This window comes from Populus trichocarpa, chromosome 10 (genome assembly GCF_000002775.5).
Source record: "Populus trichocarpa isolate Nisqually-1 chromosome 10, P.trichocarpa_v4.1, whole genome shotgun sequence".
In the NCBI taxonomy this organism is placed as follows: domain Eukaryota; kingdom Viridiplantae; phylum Streptophyta; class Magnoliopsida; order Malpighiales; family Salicaceae; genus Populus; species Populus trichocarpa.
The window spans coordinates 9,156,709-9,173,628 of NC_037294.2; the positions used below are offsets into that span (position 1 = coordinate 9,156,709).

Sequence of the window (16,920 nt, forward strand, 5' to 3'; positions counted from 1 at the left end):
AATGATAATTAAATTTTCTTGGGAAGGAAAAGAACAATGACTAAAAACACGACTCCATTAATGGTAGTAGTGATGCTCAATGGTGGTGACAACAGTTGTGGAGTATTAGTTACAATGATCATCGTTATAGTTATGGTTATGTTGTCAATAAACGTCTTACAAATTTAATAATTATTTTATACAAATTATTTTAGAGGTAATTAAATTTTGAGATGTTTGGGGGTATGATAATATTTGTTTTTTTATAAAAATATATTAAAATAATATATATTTTTTAAAATTTATTTTTTATACAAAACAATTTAAAAATATAAAAAAATAATTTTAAAGAATTTTTGTAAAATTTGTTTGACCAACATAACATCTATTTAAGTCGAAATTCCAAACGAACTCTTCATAGGGACACAACTTGTAATTTTGGTTTCTTACAAAAAGATCCTAAAATATCGTTAGATTTTAAATTAGCAATAATTTCGAGACGGTGTCGTTACTCAGTTAACAAAAACTGTAACCATTAATTAATCTCTTTTAAATCCTCCGTATATAATATGTGGTGCAGAAACAAAGTTCAAAGCTCCACTTCCATTGCTTTCTTTCTTTCCCTCCTCACTCTGTGTTGCTGCCGTGCTATCCATTATAATAATAATAATGATGACTTCAATCTCATGCAAGCTCTCACTACCAATCATTTCCTCATCATCTTCTTCTTCGAACTCCAATTCCTCAAAGAAGTACTCAGCGAAGGTAACAAGAGAGGACTGGAGGCAACGTTCCAAACCCATTCCACCAGGTGGCATTTATCCAGCAAAAGACCACTGCAGTCAATGTGGCTTATGTGATACTTACTATGTAGCCCATGTCAAGAATGCTTGTGCTTTTCTAGGTGATGGAATGTCCAAAATCGAAGTAAGTTTCTTCTTTGCTACTTTTCTTTAGCACCTTGATTATCCAATCCAATGCATTTTCCTTGTTTTTTTTTTTTTTTGACATTCAGGGTTTGGAACCTGTAGTCCATGGCAGAGGGAGGAAGGCAGATTCTTTTGATGAGGCATACTTTGGGGTCCATGAGGAGCTTTTGTATGCTCGTAAAACAAAGCCTGTTGAAGGTAGATTCTACTAGGCGTATGTAATTTACTTCCATAGCAGATGATGTTTTGTTTATCACAGTTTTAGGTTGTCCATTGCTGCTCAGTTTTAATAAATGCTCTCTATGTTTTCTCTGTAACTTTCTTTGATGGCAGGAGCTCAATGGACCGGAATAGTGACTTCTATTGCAATTGAGATGCTGAAATCTGGCATGGTCGAGGCTGTTATATGTGTACAGAGGTGTGTGAATAAATAGAGAAACTTCTATTGTTGATTTATTCCTTTGTCAAGTTACATGACCTTCTTAGCTATTTATTTTTTGCAGTGATCCAGAGGACAGATTCTCTCCCAGGCCTGTTTTAGCCAGGTTTGTAACTGCATCTTTTAGCTTGGTTCATTACCTTCTCAGATTTTCGTTGGATTTTTTTTTTTAATTTGATTTATTTCTTTGATTTTTCTGATGATTTCCGCAACTCTGCCACTCCCCACCTCGTTTTCTGTAATAGGACACCAGATGAAGTTCTAGCAGCAAAAGGAGTCAAGCCAACACTATCCCCTAATCTGAATACCCTTGCACTGGTTGAGGTGCTTAGCAACTATTCTTATAAGCAGTTCTTTCGACATTTGATATCTGTCTTGTTTGTCATTCATGAAGCTCTTACAATTAAAAACATACTAAACGTGTTAAGCTTGAGCAAACTTGAGCAATGAAACAAAAAATGGGACTGCATGGCAAAGATAGAAACCATACAAGTGGTCATCCTGACAGGAACATTTTAAATCACCACTTCAGTAGCATAATGAGGCAATTCTTGCTCTATATGTGATGCCTACCAGTCTTCCAACAATTCTTGCCAACATCAGTGGTGTATTGAGGCAATTTTTTCGCTATGTTTTAGATGCTTTAATTTTGAAAAGAGTTCTCTCTTGCATTTCGTGGTTATTTGGTATTACAAGAAGTATTAGAGCCAATTTGATTATCATATAAGATGTGTGGTTATTTTGATTCCAATTTTAGATTTGGCTTCATTTTGTTCTCTTGTCCTTGGTTTAAGGAGCACTCCATGGCTCGAATAGGGAGAGTTTGTCACGACTCAATCTTCATAGTGCAATGTGCTGATACTTGATATAATTATGTAAGGCCCAAAAGTCCCTATGGATAACACTTTGAGGTGATGGGCCTATGGTATGATGGCTTGCTTTTGTAGAAGTTGGCCACCTTAGCTCTTTTCTGGTAGCTTTAGGTACTCAGGTGATTTGAATGTTTGTGTTGTTTGAAGAGCACATTAAAAATATTGTTGGGTAAGAGTAAAAAATCCTGACCAATACTTCAAACATTAGGTCGTAAAATACATGGTTCATGATTTATGCTTTCTCTGTTTGTGTACAAATGACTGGTTTTTTATATTAGTTAATTGGTTATAATAATATGATACTTCAAAAATTTAGCGGTACAAATGATCATTTGTCTTATACAACAGGCTGCTGGTGTTAAGCGTCTTCTTTTCTGTGGCGTGGGTTGCCAAGTGCAAGGTATGACTGACATCATGTGCTGGAAGTTTCTACTTTCAATTCTTTTCTTTGTTGTGACTTGTACTATTGTAATGCAGAGTGGTTTCTTGAACTGCAGCATTAAGATCTGTGGAGCACCATCTGAATTTGGACAAGCTTTATGTACTGGGCACCAACTGTGGTAATTAAGAGCTTTATATGCAGTTAGTTATAATTTTATTGTGTCAAAATTGTTTTACCTTCTGCCCATTAAGTCCAAACCTGTTATCTACTATTCAAGGAACAAAGTTACGCATATCTGGACTGTCTATGAAATTATATTTGGTACAGCTTAGTCAATTGCAAATAAAACTTCTGAGCATCCTGTTTGTAAATTACCTAATTGATCAATAAAGAGTGTATATTACAAGATTTAAAACTGCATTTCTCAGAGTTGGTTTTGGAGCAGACCTTAACGTTTCCTTTTGATTTAAGATAAAATCTTATCCAATGGGTTTAATCACTTTGATATTTGTCTAAAATGATGCAATTTAAATACTTTTAGATTTCTGGTACTCAATGGATAATTGCTGACTCGTAGCTAATCTCAATTTGCTATTTACTTAGCAGCATATAATCTATATTGTATGTAACCTTCTTATTCAACAGTGGATAACGGAACCCGAGAAGGGCTTGATAAGTTTCTAAAGGCTGCTAGTGATGAACCAGAAACTGTTCTCCATTACGAGTTTATGCAAGACTACAAGGTTTGTGCTGATTAATTATTTGACTTGAACACATTTGTCTTCTTCTAACGGATTTCATACGAGCTCTAATCTTCATGATGTTGCATTTCATGAGAAAAAACAAAACACAAACTTAAATAAGAGATTTCTTGTATCTGTAGGATATTAATGTAAACAATTTATGAGCATGCTATATTGCATAAGACAACTGGATCAACATGCCTTTTGCTATTGGATGGACATCTTGTTATTATAATATCTATTTTCCCTTGCTAAGAGAGGGGAAAAAGAGAAAAAAAGAGCATTCATCAATCTATTTTCTAAGAACACTGATTAGTTATGCAGGAAAGTATGATAGTCACACACACACACACACACAAACATACATTTATAACTAGCCTTGTATCTGAAGGAGAGAAGAGTGACCTCATCTTATTGTGTCGAAAGCTTGATCCTTTGCTCATCCTTTCTTAGGTCCATTTGAAGCACTTGGATGGCCGTATTGAAGAGGTAATACATCCCCTCTGCTTTCTGCTTGGTCCAAGTCTAACAAACCTTGCTGTTTCATGTCTTTCAAATCTTAACTAAAGCAGGTTCCTTATTTCTGTCTGCCAGCAAACGAGTTAGTTGATGTTATTGCACCTTCATGCTATAGGTAATTCACTTGTCTTAATACAGTATCATTGAACATTCTTATATTGACCAGACTAGCAGATTAGAAAATTTCATGTCATTGTTTTTTTTTTAAAAAAAATAAAAAACTATCCATGGGGATTGTAATTATATACATAGGTTGATGGAAACGTATGCCCAGTTCTAGATGGCAATTATTGCTTTTATTTATTGTCCATTTTTTCCTCTCTCTCCAATGAGAAAAAATTGATAGGATGAGCTACATTCTCTCTCTAGACACATAGCTTGAAATGTAAAGTATTATTGCATTCGAAAATTGATTTAACAAGACATTGCTGACTTTACCATGTTGAAAGAACTTCACCATCAAACTGATAATTCCTGGCCACTCCTGTCTATCATGTCAAATGCATTTAGAGTTGGAGAAGGTTTAAGTTTGGTTGGACAGAAAACATGTTTTTCTGTTTTAGATTATTCTAACTACCTTTTTTTTTTTGGGTTTCCTACAGCTGCTTCGACTACACGAATGCTTTAGCGGTGAGATGAATTATTTTCACCAGCATATCATCTTCTATGGTTTTGTCACATTCTAGCTGAACAGTGACCAACATATCTAATATCCTCAATCTGTCATTCATTTATTTCGGCTTTCAATCTGAGGAACTATTATACGACAAGGATTTACTTGCACAAGCACCGGGAACATATTCAATTCCTTATGGATAATATGACTCGACTTTACATAATACTTTTTTATATATCAAAGTTCAGGATCTGGTGGTTGGATACATGGGTGTGCCGAAGTATCCTGGGGTCAGCATGACACAACATCCACAGTATATTACAGTAAGGTGAGATCAGATGTAGGAGAATGCTTGAAACTAGTTACATTATTAGTTTGTCATTCTGAGATGTTACTTTGTTTGATGTTGATTGGTAGTGTTTTAATGATAACAACTTTTTTTAATGCTTTCATTTGTAGAAATGAACGAGGAAGAGAAATGATTGGTTTGGTAAAAAACCTATTGGAGATTACCCCAACAATCAATAGTGTAAAACCCTAAGCTCTATCACATTCAGGTTTCTTTAGTTCTTCTGTAAACTAGAAACTCTTGACTTTCAAATATGAATATATTATTGCAGGGTGACCGGAGACCATTTGTTATGGAGACTGTCAATGCTGATGATAATGCAAAGCTGGGTATGTGTGGCATTTTCTCCTTATTTTATGAAAGCTTTTTCCATTTTGTCTGGGACCCTAAGCATGGGCTTTAAGCTCCTTAAATGCCTTGAGTGGGACGCTCACTAGATGGGGATTCTAAAACAATTCATGGTGCGGCAATGTTGGGCATCTGATCTAATGGACATATCACACTGTTTTGTGGAAAAACTCTCTAGGATTTAATGAGTGGTAAAAGATTTCACTCTATTCAGGAATGTGTGCTCAAGTGCTCATGCAAGTCTGAATATTCTTATCAGAAATTATCCTTTAATTTATTTACACCAATACCATACCGTACTAGAATTCTTTGCAGTTGAAAGACTTAATAAAACTTCATGTTTTATTGTTTTATCTTTTATTTGGCTTAGGATGATATATATCATTTTCTTTCATAATTAAATCTTTATCATTTATCAAAGAATGAAAGCAATTTGATGACCTGTTTGAATCCTCGTTATTTTCCCCCAGGAAAGGGTCCTTCTCAACCTCTCCCAAAGTTCATTGGAAATTTTATAGCGTTTTTACTAAACTTGGTAAGGATTTCCCTAACTGATGTATTAGTAATAAAGCAACCGAGAAAATATTTCATTCTGACTTGCCTCTTTTTAACCAGGTTGGTCCAAAGGGTCTGGAATTTGCTCGTTACTCACTAGACTACCATACCATCAGAAACTATTTGTACACAAACCGTACTTGGGGAAAAGATAGGTACAGTAGTTGAGTAAAATGAATAATGAACTTTCTGATAATGCATTGCCATTACTTTTAATATTTGTAACTTGCAACACATGCAGAGCTGACAGGCACACACCTTCATACGCGAAGAAAATTGTGGAATCATACAACAAGAATGGTCAGATTGATCTGATGCTACAGAACAAGTGATGCTGAAGCTGCTTCCATGTATGTGAAAATTTTGAACTTGTATTGTATATGTATTAAGGTTATTTTTAGGCGATGACATGGTATATCTTGCAGCTTAAAATTTCACAAGTGACTGTCAGGTGCTTCCATGTAAGCCATATAACTATTGACTTGCTTGTTAGCTTATCCTTAACTATTTTCCTTGAAAAAAATTAATTCTTTTGATAGTTTACATACCCTAGTCCTTTATGGTTTATGCTGCTAAAATTGGGAACCTCCTGTGTAATCTATTATCAGCTAATTGATACAAGGCTGATGTTGCTCTAGCTATCTTGGCGTGCATGTCACCAAAATAAAACATGAAGTTTGAATTATCTGAATACATAACTGCACTAAATGAACACAACTCCTGGTGTTTATTAGCCTTTTCAGTTGTCAATACTAAACTAGCTCTGAAAAGACACAGACTGTAGGCTTGTTAGCTTAGCAATGAAAATCCCCTGTTTCATATATCCAACAATTCCCCGCACCCATACCCCTTAAAAAAAAAAAAACAAATTTTTGTAGCTGGAATTATTAGGCAAAGATTAAGAAAGGAATACATATTCCAAGGTGCAAGTTCTCGCATGCAAGGGTCGGCAAGCTCGGTTCAACGATTTGGAACAATTTACAGACACAAGCTAGATCCCATTTGTCAACTTCTGTTTTTTTCTCGGTTTAGGGTCATTCTAGGCTATGCGACCTTGCCATATTTTATTTATTTTGTACATGCACTTAATTGTATGTCTAAATATTAGAGCGTAGGTATTGAGTATATAATTCTGTAAATACATGCATTCCCATTTTTTAATCCATCAGAAAATGCCTATCCATGCTGGACATGAGAGAAATTTTATGCTACTTTGATTATAGGTTAGTAACTTCCTGTCTCAGACTCTTTCAAAACCCTCGCACGAAATACATGCATGCACAATTGCACACGCATACAGGACTGTAGATCTGCAATTTTTCGTGGGATATAATTGCTGTATAGAACTTGTTGATAGTAGTAGTACATTGACATATACTATAAGATTCAGAACCAGTAGGAATGGGTTATTGGTGGAACAAGAAGGGATATAAGGTGGTGGCCACCCCATGTGTTTTCCTTTCCCGGTAACTGTGATGTCTAAGTAAGAGGTTACAGGAATGTGAGAACCACCCTAGATATTCTAGTGGAATTAGACACAAATACAGTTCAAGTTTTAATGTTGTAGTCTAGAAGTAGTGCAATTTCCAAACTATCAAATCTTTGTTTCTCTAGCTTCAAAAAAGTTGAGCACAGGCAGCTGATTTCGAATGGGCCATTGTATTACTTTTGCACGTGTGAATCAAAAGCATGGGCACTCATGGGTTGTCTTCACTCTCACTTTTCATTTTGTTTTTTTCCTCTAATATTTTGGTATAGTTCTTTGTAATGTTTTAGGGAAACTGTTCTAGCAAAACCTGAATTGAAAAGGTGAGGCTAAGTTTTGTTTGCACATGGCTGGCGGCCATGCTGGCTAAACTAGCAACTCAATTGTATGGATATATAAAGCCAACAAGATTCTGGTATTGGTGCTGTGGTGCAAGATTTGCCGATTTGGCAGTATATGCATAAATTTCTCCATTCAAGTTCGTAAGAAACTTAGGCTTCTAATCATCCCTAAACCACAAGCCCCTACTCGACTCTCATGTCATTGAATAGATAATTCGAAACTTGCGATGGCAAGCGCAGATATTTCTGGTTTTGACCCCAGAAAGGGGAGGGGCGGCGGCGGAAGGTGTTTGACATCTTATATCAGAAGCATTGAACATAGATGAATCTTCCTCCAAGAGGATATTGAAGCCAGCAGGAACCACATGGCATTGAAGGCAACGTTTGACAGTTTGGATTGGTTTAGATTTGTGAAGTCGTGTTGTTCTTCACCTTTTCGATTAGAACAACACCTCCATTTCCAATTACATGGTTTATCCTTCGCTATTGTGGGCTCTCTGTCCATGTGCAAAGCAACATGAAAACTCTTTCTCTCATGCAGACCTGATCAGAGTCAGGATAACTAATTCTGAAGAGATTTTGTGAGGCTGTTTGTTAATGGACCTGGGCCCACATTATTGATCGTCCCTAGGTGGACCAAGAGATGAGATATGGCCCATCAGTTGATTATGACCATTTGACTTGGATAATTTATTATAAATTAAAATAAATTGTGATACAAAATTCCTTTGAGCCAGGAAAAAAATTATTACACCAATAAGCCTCATCTTCCTTTGTACAAAAAAAAAAACCCCAATTATTTTCCAATCTTGGGTTTTCTTGAGGAGAGGGCTACGGCTATGTTCATTGTTCTTGTGCTCTACATTATTTTCTACACAAACTGATCTCATTTCTTTTTCTTTTCGGTCTCAGTTCCTGAACAAAAGAAATGAAGAGACAAAAAAAAAAAAAAACTTGTGACTTCAGAAATGTGAAATGCATCTCCTGTGACGAGCTGCCACAGTTTTCTTTTTTTGCTTGGTTTCTTCTTTCCAGATTTTGGCAATGTCAAGTGCTACGCTCATAGCATCTAGAGACGCCCCAGATAGACCCCTCCTTGTGAACCCAACTGCATAAAGCCCGGCATTGCCTTTCCATCCATTAGGGAATGGATTTTTAGGAATCCCGTCTTCAGTAAAGAATTCATTCTCCTGAGAACCACAAACATTCCAAATATTTAGATTAGCCCAGTTGTATAAACCGTAGTGTGTGGAATTTGTGCAGAGATAATGTCTGAAACTTATTTTTCCCAGAGAGGAATGGTTGCCACAAACAAATGGTCAATGAAAAAGAATCCAACGACCCGAGAGATACCAAGAAAAAAAATCAGAAGCAGCAGCAACCTGACATGCCCTGATTCATTTTGAAATTTCCAAGTCATTAATGTCTACTGTGTATGCCTGCCGGGTAAAAACTACTAGGCAACACTAACTCACAAATGCATGGGTGGAGAGAGGAATAAGAGTGGAAAAAACCCTTCTCAGCATTGACTATTATTACTGATCCATGAATAGGACAAAACATAAACCATTGAAAAAACTAGCAACCGGACCACAGTTCCAAAATCTCTGAAACAAAGCTGTCTCAATCAAAAACAGAGGCATAGATTCTAAAGCAATACCCACTTCCATAACTGTAATAAAAATCCTAAGAATAGAAAAACCAATGGCAAACCAATTTCTCACCTTTAGCCATGAAGGTACATTGCTGCGATACCCAGTTGCCAGAATTACAGAATCGATCTCAAGAATTTCACTGTTAACAAGCTCCACTTTGCCACTAGAGAATCTCTTGATTCCAGGGACAACCTTGATCTTACCAGATCTTATTTTTTCTAGTGCACCAATGTCCAATACTGGGGTTTTTCCTTGCGTATCCTTGAGCTGTAAAGGTCCTAAACATGGCCTTTTCAGACCATATTTTTCAACATTTCCGAGGATTAGCCTGGAAAGAAGTAATAATACCTTGTCGACCATCCAAAGTGGCAGCCATTTCATCATTGTTACTGCCAACTCAAATGTTGATCTCCCAAGAACTTCCCTAGGCAAGACATGAACCTGTAGATCATTACAGTAATTAATTGAGAGCAAATTATAGTTTGAACTTGTATAAGCTGAAGGCTTATTAATGATGGGGATAGCAAATTCTACAAGACATGCTTACTCACCGAGCTGCGAACAACCATTGATGGGCTTGCGTTATGGTTGCATAGATCAAGAGAGACCTCCATGCCTGAATTGCCACAGCCAACAACAAGCACACGCTTTCCATGATAACTTTCACCGGATTTGTAGTCGCAAGCATGCATAACATGGCCACCAAAGTCCTGCAAGCCTTCAAACTCTGGCAGAACTTTCTCTGCATTCTCTCCAGTGGCCACCACAAGCCATTTGCAAATGTATTCAACTTCACTAGGAATATCTGAACTGCTTGTCGAAATGGTTTTAACTCGCCACAAACCAAAGGTCTCATCATACTTCGCAGACTGCACAATTTCATTGAAATGTGGATTTATATCGAAATGCTTAGCATAAGATGCAAGATAGCTAATAAACTGATATTTGGTGGGATATTCTGGGAACTCCTCTGGAAATGGGAAGTCCGGTAGTTGACAGAATTGCTTAGGGAGGTGAAGCTTGAGGCGATCATAGGTGCGGTTCTGCCAAAGAGAGGCAATGCAGTTTGCTCTTTCGAGTATAACGAATGGCACCCCTTGTCTTTTAAGGCCAGCACCAACAGCTAGACCTGAAGGGCCAGCCCCAACTATGACAGGTCCGTTCACCCATACACATCGGTGAGCAAAGAAGCCATGATTAGGACCAGAAGTTGGAAACATGTCTGGTATTTTAAGACAAGTGTTATACATTAAGATGAGTGTGTGTGTTGGCTCTTTAAAATGGAAAGAAGGGATTAAGAGAAAAGGACAAGTCTTTGAACAAAACGTAGTTAATCTCCAAAGTGGGAAATAGAAGATTAGAGAGAGGAGAAAAGAATGACGGGGATGCTGTCTTCCAAATGAAGAAACTAGCAAGCTCGAAGTTTGTGTGGAAAGATGGATAGGACGAAGAGTCGAGAGGAGAATAAAATGTAATTTGTTTGAAGTGAAGGGTGTAGGGGAGAAGGAGGTGGCGGAAGGGGTTAAATAGGGGAGGGTCATGGCCATGAGAGTGGAGGCATGTGATTGGGATTTGAAAATGATGCTACAGAGCCATCCCAAATGATAAGCTTCAGGGGGCTTCTTTTGTTTTCTACTTTGTTTTTCTGTATTTTAAATTACACATAATGAGTGCTATCACAAAGCGTAGCAGAGTCTCCCCTCTCTTCAAAATATCTTCAATTCGAACCTTCCCCCTGTATAACCAGACAAAATAAAAACACATTCTATAATGCTGCTTGAATGGAGTACAACAAATGGTGAGATTTCATTCGTGTTTAAGAAAGAATTATGAATGGGATTATTTTTTTAAAAAAAATTGTTTAGAAATATATTAAGATAATATTTTTTATTTCTTTAAATTTTATTTTTGATTTTAACATATTAAAATAATTTAAAAATTAAATTAAATCTTTTAAAACACTATTTTTACCCCAAAAACAAACATTCACTCAGTGACAGAGTCTCCCTATAAGCCAAAGTTGAAATTTTGAAGATACAAATCTGACAAAAGTGTAATTCCACAACACACACCTACCTTCCTCGAAAATCGACTATTTTTTTTCTTCAATTTTCTACGTACGAGTGTCTAATGTCATACATGGATACACTACAGGTGATTGGCTATGCAACATAGCATTTGAGAGGTTCACCGGAGCTAACAAGAAAATGCCCGCAAGTTGCTGCAGTTTCATTTTCAAAGCACATTTTCGGTGGTGATTAGAATAAATACTTGTTATGTCACCATTGTGGGTTAAATGTTTTTATTTTTTATATAAAAAAATTGTGTGTATATATAAGTTTTTTCAACATGTTTTGGTAATTTAAAAAATTTAAGGTCAAATAAATTTTTTTATAAATATATATAATCAAATAAATCGAGAACCATGTGTGCTAATAAATAAATAAAAAGTCATTAACGATATCTACAAATAAAACTTGAAAAATCAAGAAACAGATGTAGATCAAGATATTTAATCTCGAAGATAGGATATTTGTCCAATTATGTTTGCTAAATTTGTTTGTTAAAATAATTTTTTATTCAAGCAAACAATAATAAAAATAAAGATACAAATTAAATTGATTGAATAAAATAAAAGGAGAAAAAAACATCATGCAAGGCTGCACATATTAGAAATATAATCTAAAAATATTTTTTTTTCATTTTAAAAAATAAAGTTCATTTATACAAAAGATGTATTTTCAACTCATTTGGACAAAAAAAAACACCTATAAAACACTTTAGAAACCGTGATAAATTTATCTATGGCCTCAAAAAACCCAAAAAATCATCTCAAAAATCAAAATCAACTCGAGCTTATATTCATTTTTTCATGAACTTTAAATGTTAAAAAAACCACCTAATATGAACTTCCTTCATCAAATGGAATCATTTAACCTAAATATTGTTTCTTTTGGTGGTTTAAGTTGGTGTCAACGACATATTTCTCTCTCTATCGTTGAAATTCAGCGATTTCTCTCATTACTCTCTCAATCAGAGACTAAAAAAATAATAAAAATCAAGTTTTGTACCAAAATTAAATTTGAAAAATATTGAGGTGTCAAATTGTATAGTTTGCATTATTTTTTAAGTTTGAGGACCAAAATGTAATTAAAAAAAATTTATGGCATGCCACCCGTGTTTAATATCTTTTTCATTTTGGTCTCTGTTCTTTTAATTCCACCCGTGCATAAAAAATCAAAATCAATTGGTTTTTAATTAGGATTAAATTACAAAAAAAAAAATTAAGGATCAAATTAAAAATTTTATATAATTCATCCATAATAATGTGTGAGTAAGAATAGTGCACACCTACACAATGAAAAACTCATATCTTCTAGATTTATATTTAATCAGTAAAATTTTAATGGTTTAAATTTAAAAGAAAAAAAAGAGAGAAAACCTTTTCTACCATGGATTATTACACTAAAAATTTTCATGTCCTATGTTTCTAAATTTGTTGACGTCTGTTTAACAGAACATTGGACAGGGTTTTATATTCTTGGCCTCTGATCTCCTTTTACCTGTTACCGGGGAGATGATAATCACCGTCGATAAGCTACCATCGTCTAAACCTTTTTTGCCCTTAAAAATCATATGAAATCACAAAAATACCACTATAAATATCATGGCCCCGTTTGCCCGCAAAGGTAGCTTCTTTTTTTAAAAATAGTTTTCACCAATAATAAATATCTGAAAAATAAATTAGTTTTTAATATTTAATAATATTATAAAAAATAATTAAAAAATAAATATCATGATAAATTTTTTAAAAAAAGTAAGATTAAAAAAAATATAATTTCATAAATTATTTTAAATACAATAAATAATAATCAAAGAAATAAAGACAAAATCTAATAAATAAATAAAATCAATTAAGAAAAGGATAATAAAAAATAAGAATTAAAAGAAAAGAATAAGAATCAAAATTGGTATAAAAATCAAATTAAATCAAATTAAAATGGATAGAATTGAAAAAAAAATTCAAAATAAAATTAAAAAAATTATGTGTTTTCGGTTTAAAATTAAAGAAAAATATTTTTTAAGAAATTAAGTTAAATTTTTATTTGACTGCATAATATTTTTATTTATCAATTTTTTTAATGCTAAATAAACATATAAAAATATAAAAAATTATTTTTAATAAAAAAAATATAATATAATATATTTGTATCGTACGATGCGCAGGGCTGCTCAGCTCTTCTCATGGATTCGTTATTCCAAAACAAGGTCTTATTCAGCAGAGTACATTTCAGAAATCTACGTTTTGATTCCATTATCTACCCACTGCTATATCACCAGAATTCAAAGGAGAAAGCGACATTTGTAAGTAGGACAGTTGTATTTAATGCGTGGAAATAGACTTGAACGGCATAACTATTTATTTATTTATTTTATTTTTTTGGAAATATACTGATTTAATTAGCCGTAAAACTCTATCTTTTACTTTGGTAAGCCAATACACATGGGTATGGACCCCATGAATTATTAAGAGCAAAACAAGCACATTAGTCCACAGTCTCAGTGATCAATCTCTGTCAGGACTCGAGTCGAGTTAGGTTGCTGCGAGGGCTATAATGTAACAACACATGTATAGTCTAAAAAATATTTAGAAATGGTTATTTTTCAAAGTATTTTTACTTGAAATCTAAAAACATCAAAAAAAATATTAATTTAAAGTAAAGAAAAAATAAAAAAAATTCAATTTTTTTAAAAACATTTTTAAAATGAAAAAACAAATCGTATCTAATATTATGTTTGAAAATGAGGTAGGATTCGGTGAATTTAAGTTTTCTTTGAAGTATAATTTATTTAAGCGCAATTTAAATATCACTAGAAGTTATAAGTACATGTTTTTTTTAATGGTTTTATTTTTTTAACGTTTTAAATAAAAGCATCCTAAACTAGTTTAGTTTACATATAGATAGAACTTTAATTTTTTTTAAAATGTAAAAAACCCGGGCGAGAAAAAAGTTATTTAGCTACCCACAAACATCCAAGCTGCCACGTAATATTAAATATAAGTTATGTAATATTTGTTTTTATTACAGAGCCCGGGTCATGTTAAATCTGAAATTTTGTTATATATATAATGATGTTATATAAGTCAACCAGGCATGTCTCTTGTGGAGAAGCCAACCGATACAAAATTAATGAATTTTGGCTGCTTTATGAGCACATGATCGAGCGAGCACTAGCAGCGGTCTCCAAGCAATGACCCTTATAACTTCACCAACCATGCATTCAATCATCAGAAACCCTAATTATAAGTTTGGTAGATTTTTTAATAATGCAATCAAGGCCGAATTAATTAATTGCGGATTAATTTTTATCACAATTAATATCAATTTGTCCTCTGACACTGATGTATATATCGATCGTTATGGATATATATCTCTTACCAATCAACCATTAAATGTAATAAAATTAAATTCTCTAATTAGGAATATGTGTGGTTAATTAATATAATCTCATCATAATTAATAATGCTCATCTAACTACAAAATGCAACCAATGAGCTCTAGCTAAATTAGCATTAATAATATCCCATCTTCTATTAAAAAAATCTCCAGTTCTAGCTAGCCTCTCTTTATATATATATATATATATATATATATATATATATATATATATATATATTAAATGCATGTTTGGAAGAAATTTAATAAATACAGGTATAATTATCAATGGAAAAGCATAATTATATTACGAGAATTCTTCAATTTAATCCATGACTAAAAGATTTTATTAATTAATTCTCTGATAAATCCTTGCAATACCTAATGTGTTTTTAATTCTTAATTACATCTCCAATGGATTTTTTATTATTATTATAGGCCGTTATTCATGTTTTCAAAATTTATAAATAACAAAAAAAGCTAAAACAAAAGGCAAATTTAATGTGCATATAGACTGAATTTACTATTCACCACTATAGTTTAATTATTGTTTTGCTATTCTCAAAAAAATCAATGGCCTTCCTAATAGCTTTGGTGTTGAGAGTAATTTAATTTTTCCAGTAATTCATTAGTTAATAAAGTTACTAAAGTGGTGAATCAATAGTGCAATTAACTAGGGACAACTCAGTTTTTTTGCTTCTTTTTTATCACAGTAAAGTTACTAAAGTGCCCTTAAAAAAAAAAAACTACCATCCAATATTATTTTTGTCTTTTTAGCACAATTAAATGATGCAAATACCCTTAAAAATAAAAAAAGTGATAAGCTATCATCCGTGGGCTATTTCATTTTTTTCACACTATGTTTTTTTGTTATATTCATGTTGATGTAAGGACAATTTAATTTTTTAATAAATATAAAATATTAAAAATAAAAAAATATGGTTAGCGTGCGCATAACATGTGCCAGTGTCTTAGGCGCTCTGCCCCCTTCAACTTGCACGTGTTGTGGCCTTTGGTAGTTAAAGGCGTGCTTTCTTAATATGGTTAGATTTGTCTCGGCATCTTCTCTTTTCCACGGATGCACATAAGATATTGGTTTTTTTTTCTCTCTCTATCTCAGTTTTCGTGCATAACACTTTAGAATTTCAAACTCGTTTTTCAATTTGTTTTATTTTCATAGTTGATCCTCTTCTTTTTATCACTATATATATATATATATATATTTTTAGATAGTTTATAAAATTGAATTTTTTTTCTTGCTTCATCTTAGTTTGATTTTTTAGACTAAATTGGTTTTTTTTTCAGGTTATTAGAATCATTTTTATTATTATTTGATTCATTTGTTGTAGTTATTTATTTGTTTTTCTAATTAAAATAAAATCATCTTATTTAATCTCATTAGGTTTATAACCCGTAAATTTTTATTTATTTTTTAAAACGCTCTAGCAATACCAAAACTTTATTTTTTCATGAGAGAAAAAAATATATGATCCGGCCTCATGGTGTAGTGTGGGCCCGAGTTGCAAATCTTTCTTCCTTCTTAAGTTTATTTTTTTAAAACCAGGTGTTTCTCCTCCTGATACCTTAATAATGCAAGACAATTCAACAATTTATTTTGTATGTTTAGTCATTACATGAAATTAATTTTTTAATCCTAATAATTCCCGTATATCTTATTTTTGTCAAGATATCACATGGGTGTAAAAATTAATTGAAATTAATTGTGATAAACCATCTAAATTAATTAATTAAAATGTTACAATTAAACTGGACTTGACCTATAAGTTTAATTCTTATAATAAACTATCCTCCTTCCGACACGTCATTTAAAAATGAAATATATAATAGATATAATTATACACGCAAGGATTTATTTACAATAATTAATATTTAAAATATAAAGATAAAATAAGCTACTCGTTCGAGTAAGTTACATTTTCGATACATGATGATTCAGTTATTATTATTTTTTTGTTGATTTACGTGGGGTGTCCGGGCCAGCTTACGCGCACCACGACTATTCCCCACGGCCCACTGGACATCCTGCAAGCCCAGGAGCAGGTAAGGCACCGCGGGGGTGACAGGCGTGCACATAGAGGGTCGAACCCGGGACGGGGGCGGAACAAGTCACACGATTGACCACAACAACTGGACCCTCAAGGGCATGATTCAGTTATTTTGAATTGTCTCGTTGTAACATATTGAGCCATTTGTGTGATACTAATTGTTAATTAGCTTAGTGCGTGGATGAAATGCAGCTTCTTCAAGT

General features: G+C 33.4%; 2 protein-coding genes across 2 annotated transcripts; one reads left to right on the forward strand and one right to left on the reverse strand.

The window, feature by feature from the left end:
* Positions 1–550: 550 nt before the first annotated feature.
* LOC7477016 (7-hydroxymethyl chlorophyll a reductase, chloroplastic) lies at positions 551–6,274 on the forward strand. The gene is made up of 17 exons (XM_024609355.2): positions 551–906; positions 995–1,106; positions 1,242–1,326; positions 1,412–1,453; positions 1,593–1,671; positions 2,568–2,619; positions 2,717–2,779; positions 3,247–3,344; positions 3,798–3,833; positions 3,917–3,978; positions 4,466–4,493; positions 4,728–4,807; positions 4,939–5,008; positions 5,100–5,157; positions 5,647–5,711; positions 5,792–5,886; positions 5,973–6,274. The coding sequence occupies exons 1-17, from the start codon at positions 649–651 to the stop codon at positions 6,061–6,063; spliced, it is 1,374 nt and encodes a 457-aa protein (XP_024465123.1). The 5' UTR covers positions 551–648; the 3' UTR covers positions 6,064–6,274.
* A 1,946-nt stretch (positions 6,275–8,220) lies between these two features.
* Positions 8,221–10,941, reverse strand: LOC7477015 (probable indole-3-pyruvate monooxygenase YUCCA3). Its single transcript, XM_002314490.4, has 3 exons — positions 9,765–10,941; positions 9,283–9,654; positions 8,221–8,748 (listed from the first exon to the last, which is right to left on the reverse strand). Exons 1-3 carry the CDS (start codon positions 10,758–10,760, stop codon positions 8,521–8,523), a joined length of 1,596 nt encoding a protein of 531 aa, XP_002314526.3. The 5' UTR covers positions 10,761–10,941; the 3' UTR covers positions 8,221–8,520.
* Between the last annotated feature and the right edge of the window lie 5,979 nt (positions 10,942–16,920).

Excerpts from the sequence above, each read along its gene's own strand:
- LOC7477016 (XM_024609355.2), top strand. The coding sequence starts at position 649 with ATGATGACTTCAATCTCATGCAAGCTCTCACTACCAATCATTTCCTCA. Across the intron at positions 1,327-1,411 it reads GCTGTTATATGTGTACAGAG|TGATCCAGAGGACAGATTCT; the intron begins GTGTGTGAATAA and ends TATTTTTTGCAG. Across the intron at positions 5,009-5,099 it reads TTACCCCAACAATCAATAGT|GGTGACCGGAGACCATTTGT; the intron begins GTAAAACCCTAA and ends ATATTATTGCAG.
- LOC7477015 (XM_002314490.4), bottom strand. The coding sequence starts at position 10,760 with ATGGCCATGACCCTCCCCTATTTAACCCCTTCCGCCACCTCCTTCTCC. Across the intron at positions 9,655-9,764 it reads CAATGGTTGTTCGCAGCTCG|GTTCATGTCTTGCCTAGGGA; the intron begins GTGAGTAAGCAT and ends AATGATCTACAG. Across the intron at positions 8,749-9,282 it reads ATGTACCTTCATGGCTAAAG|GAGAATGAATTCTTTACTGA; the intron begins GTGAGAAATTGG and ends TGTGGTTCTCAG.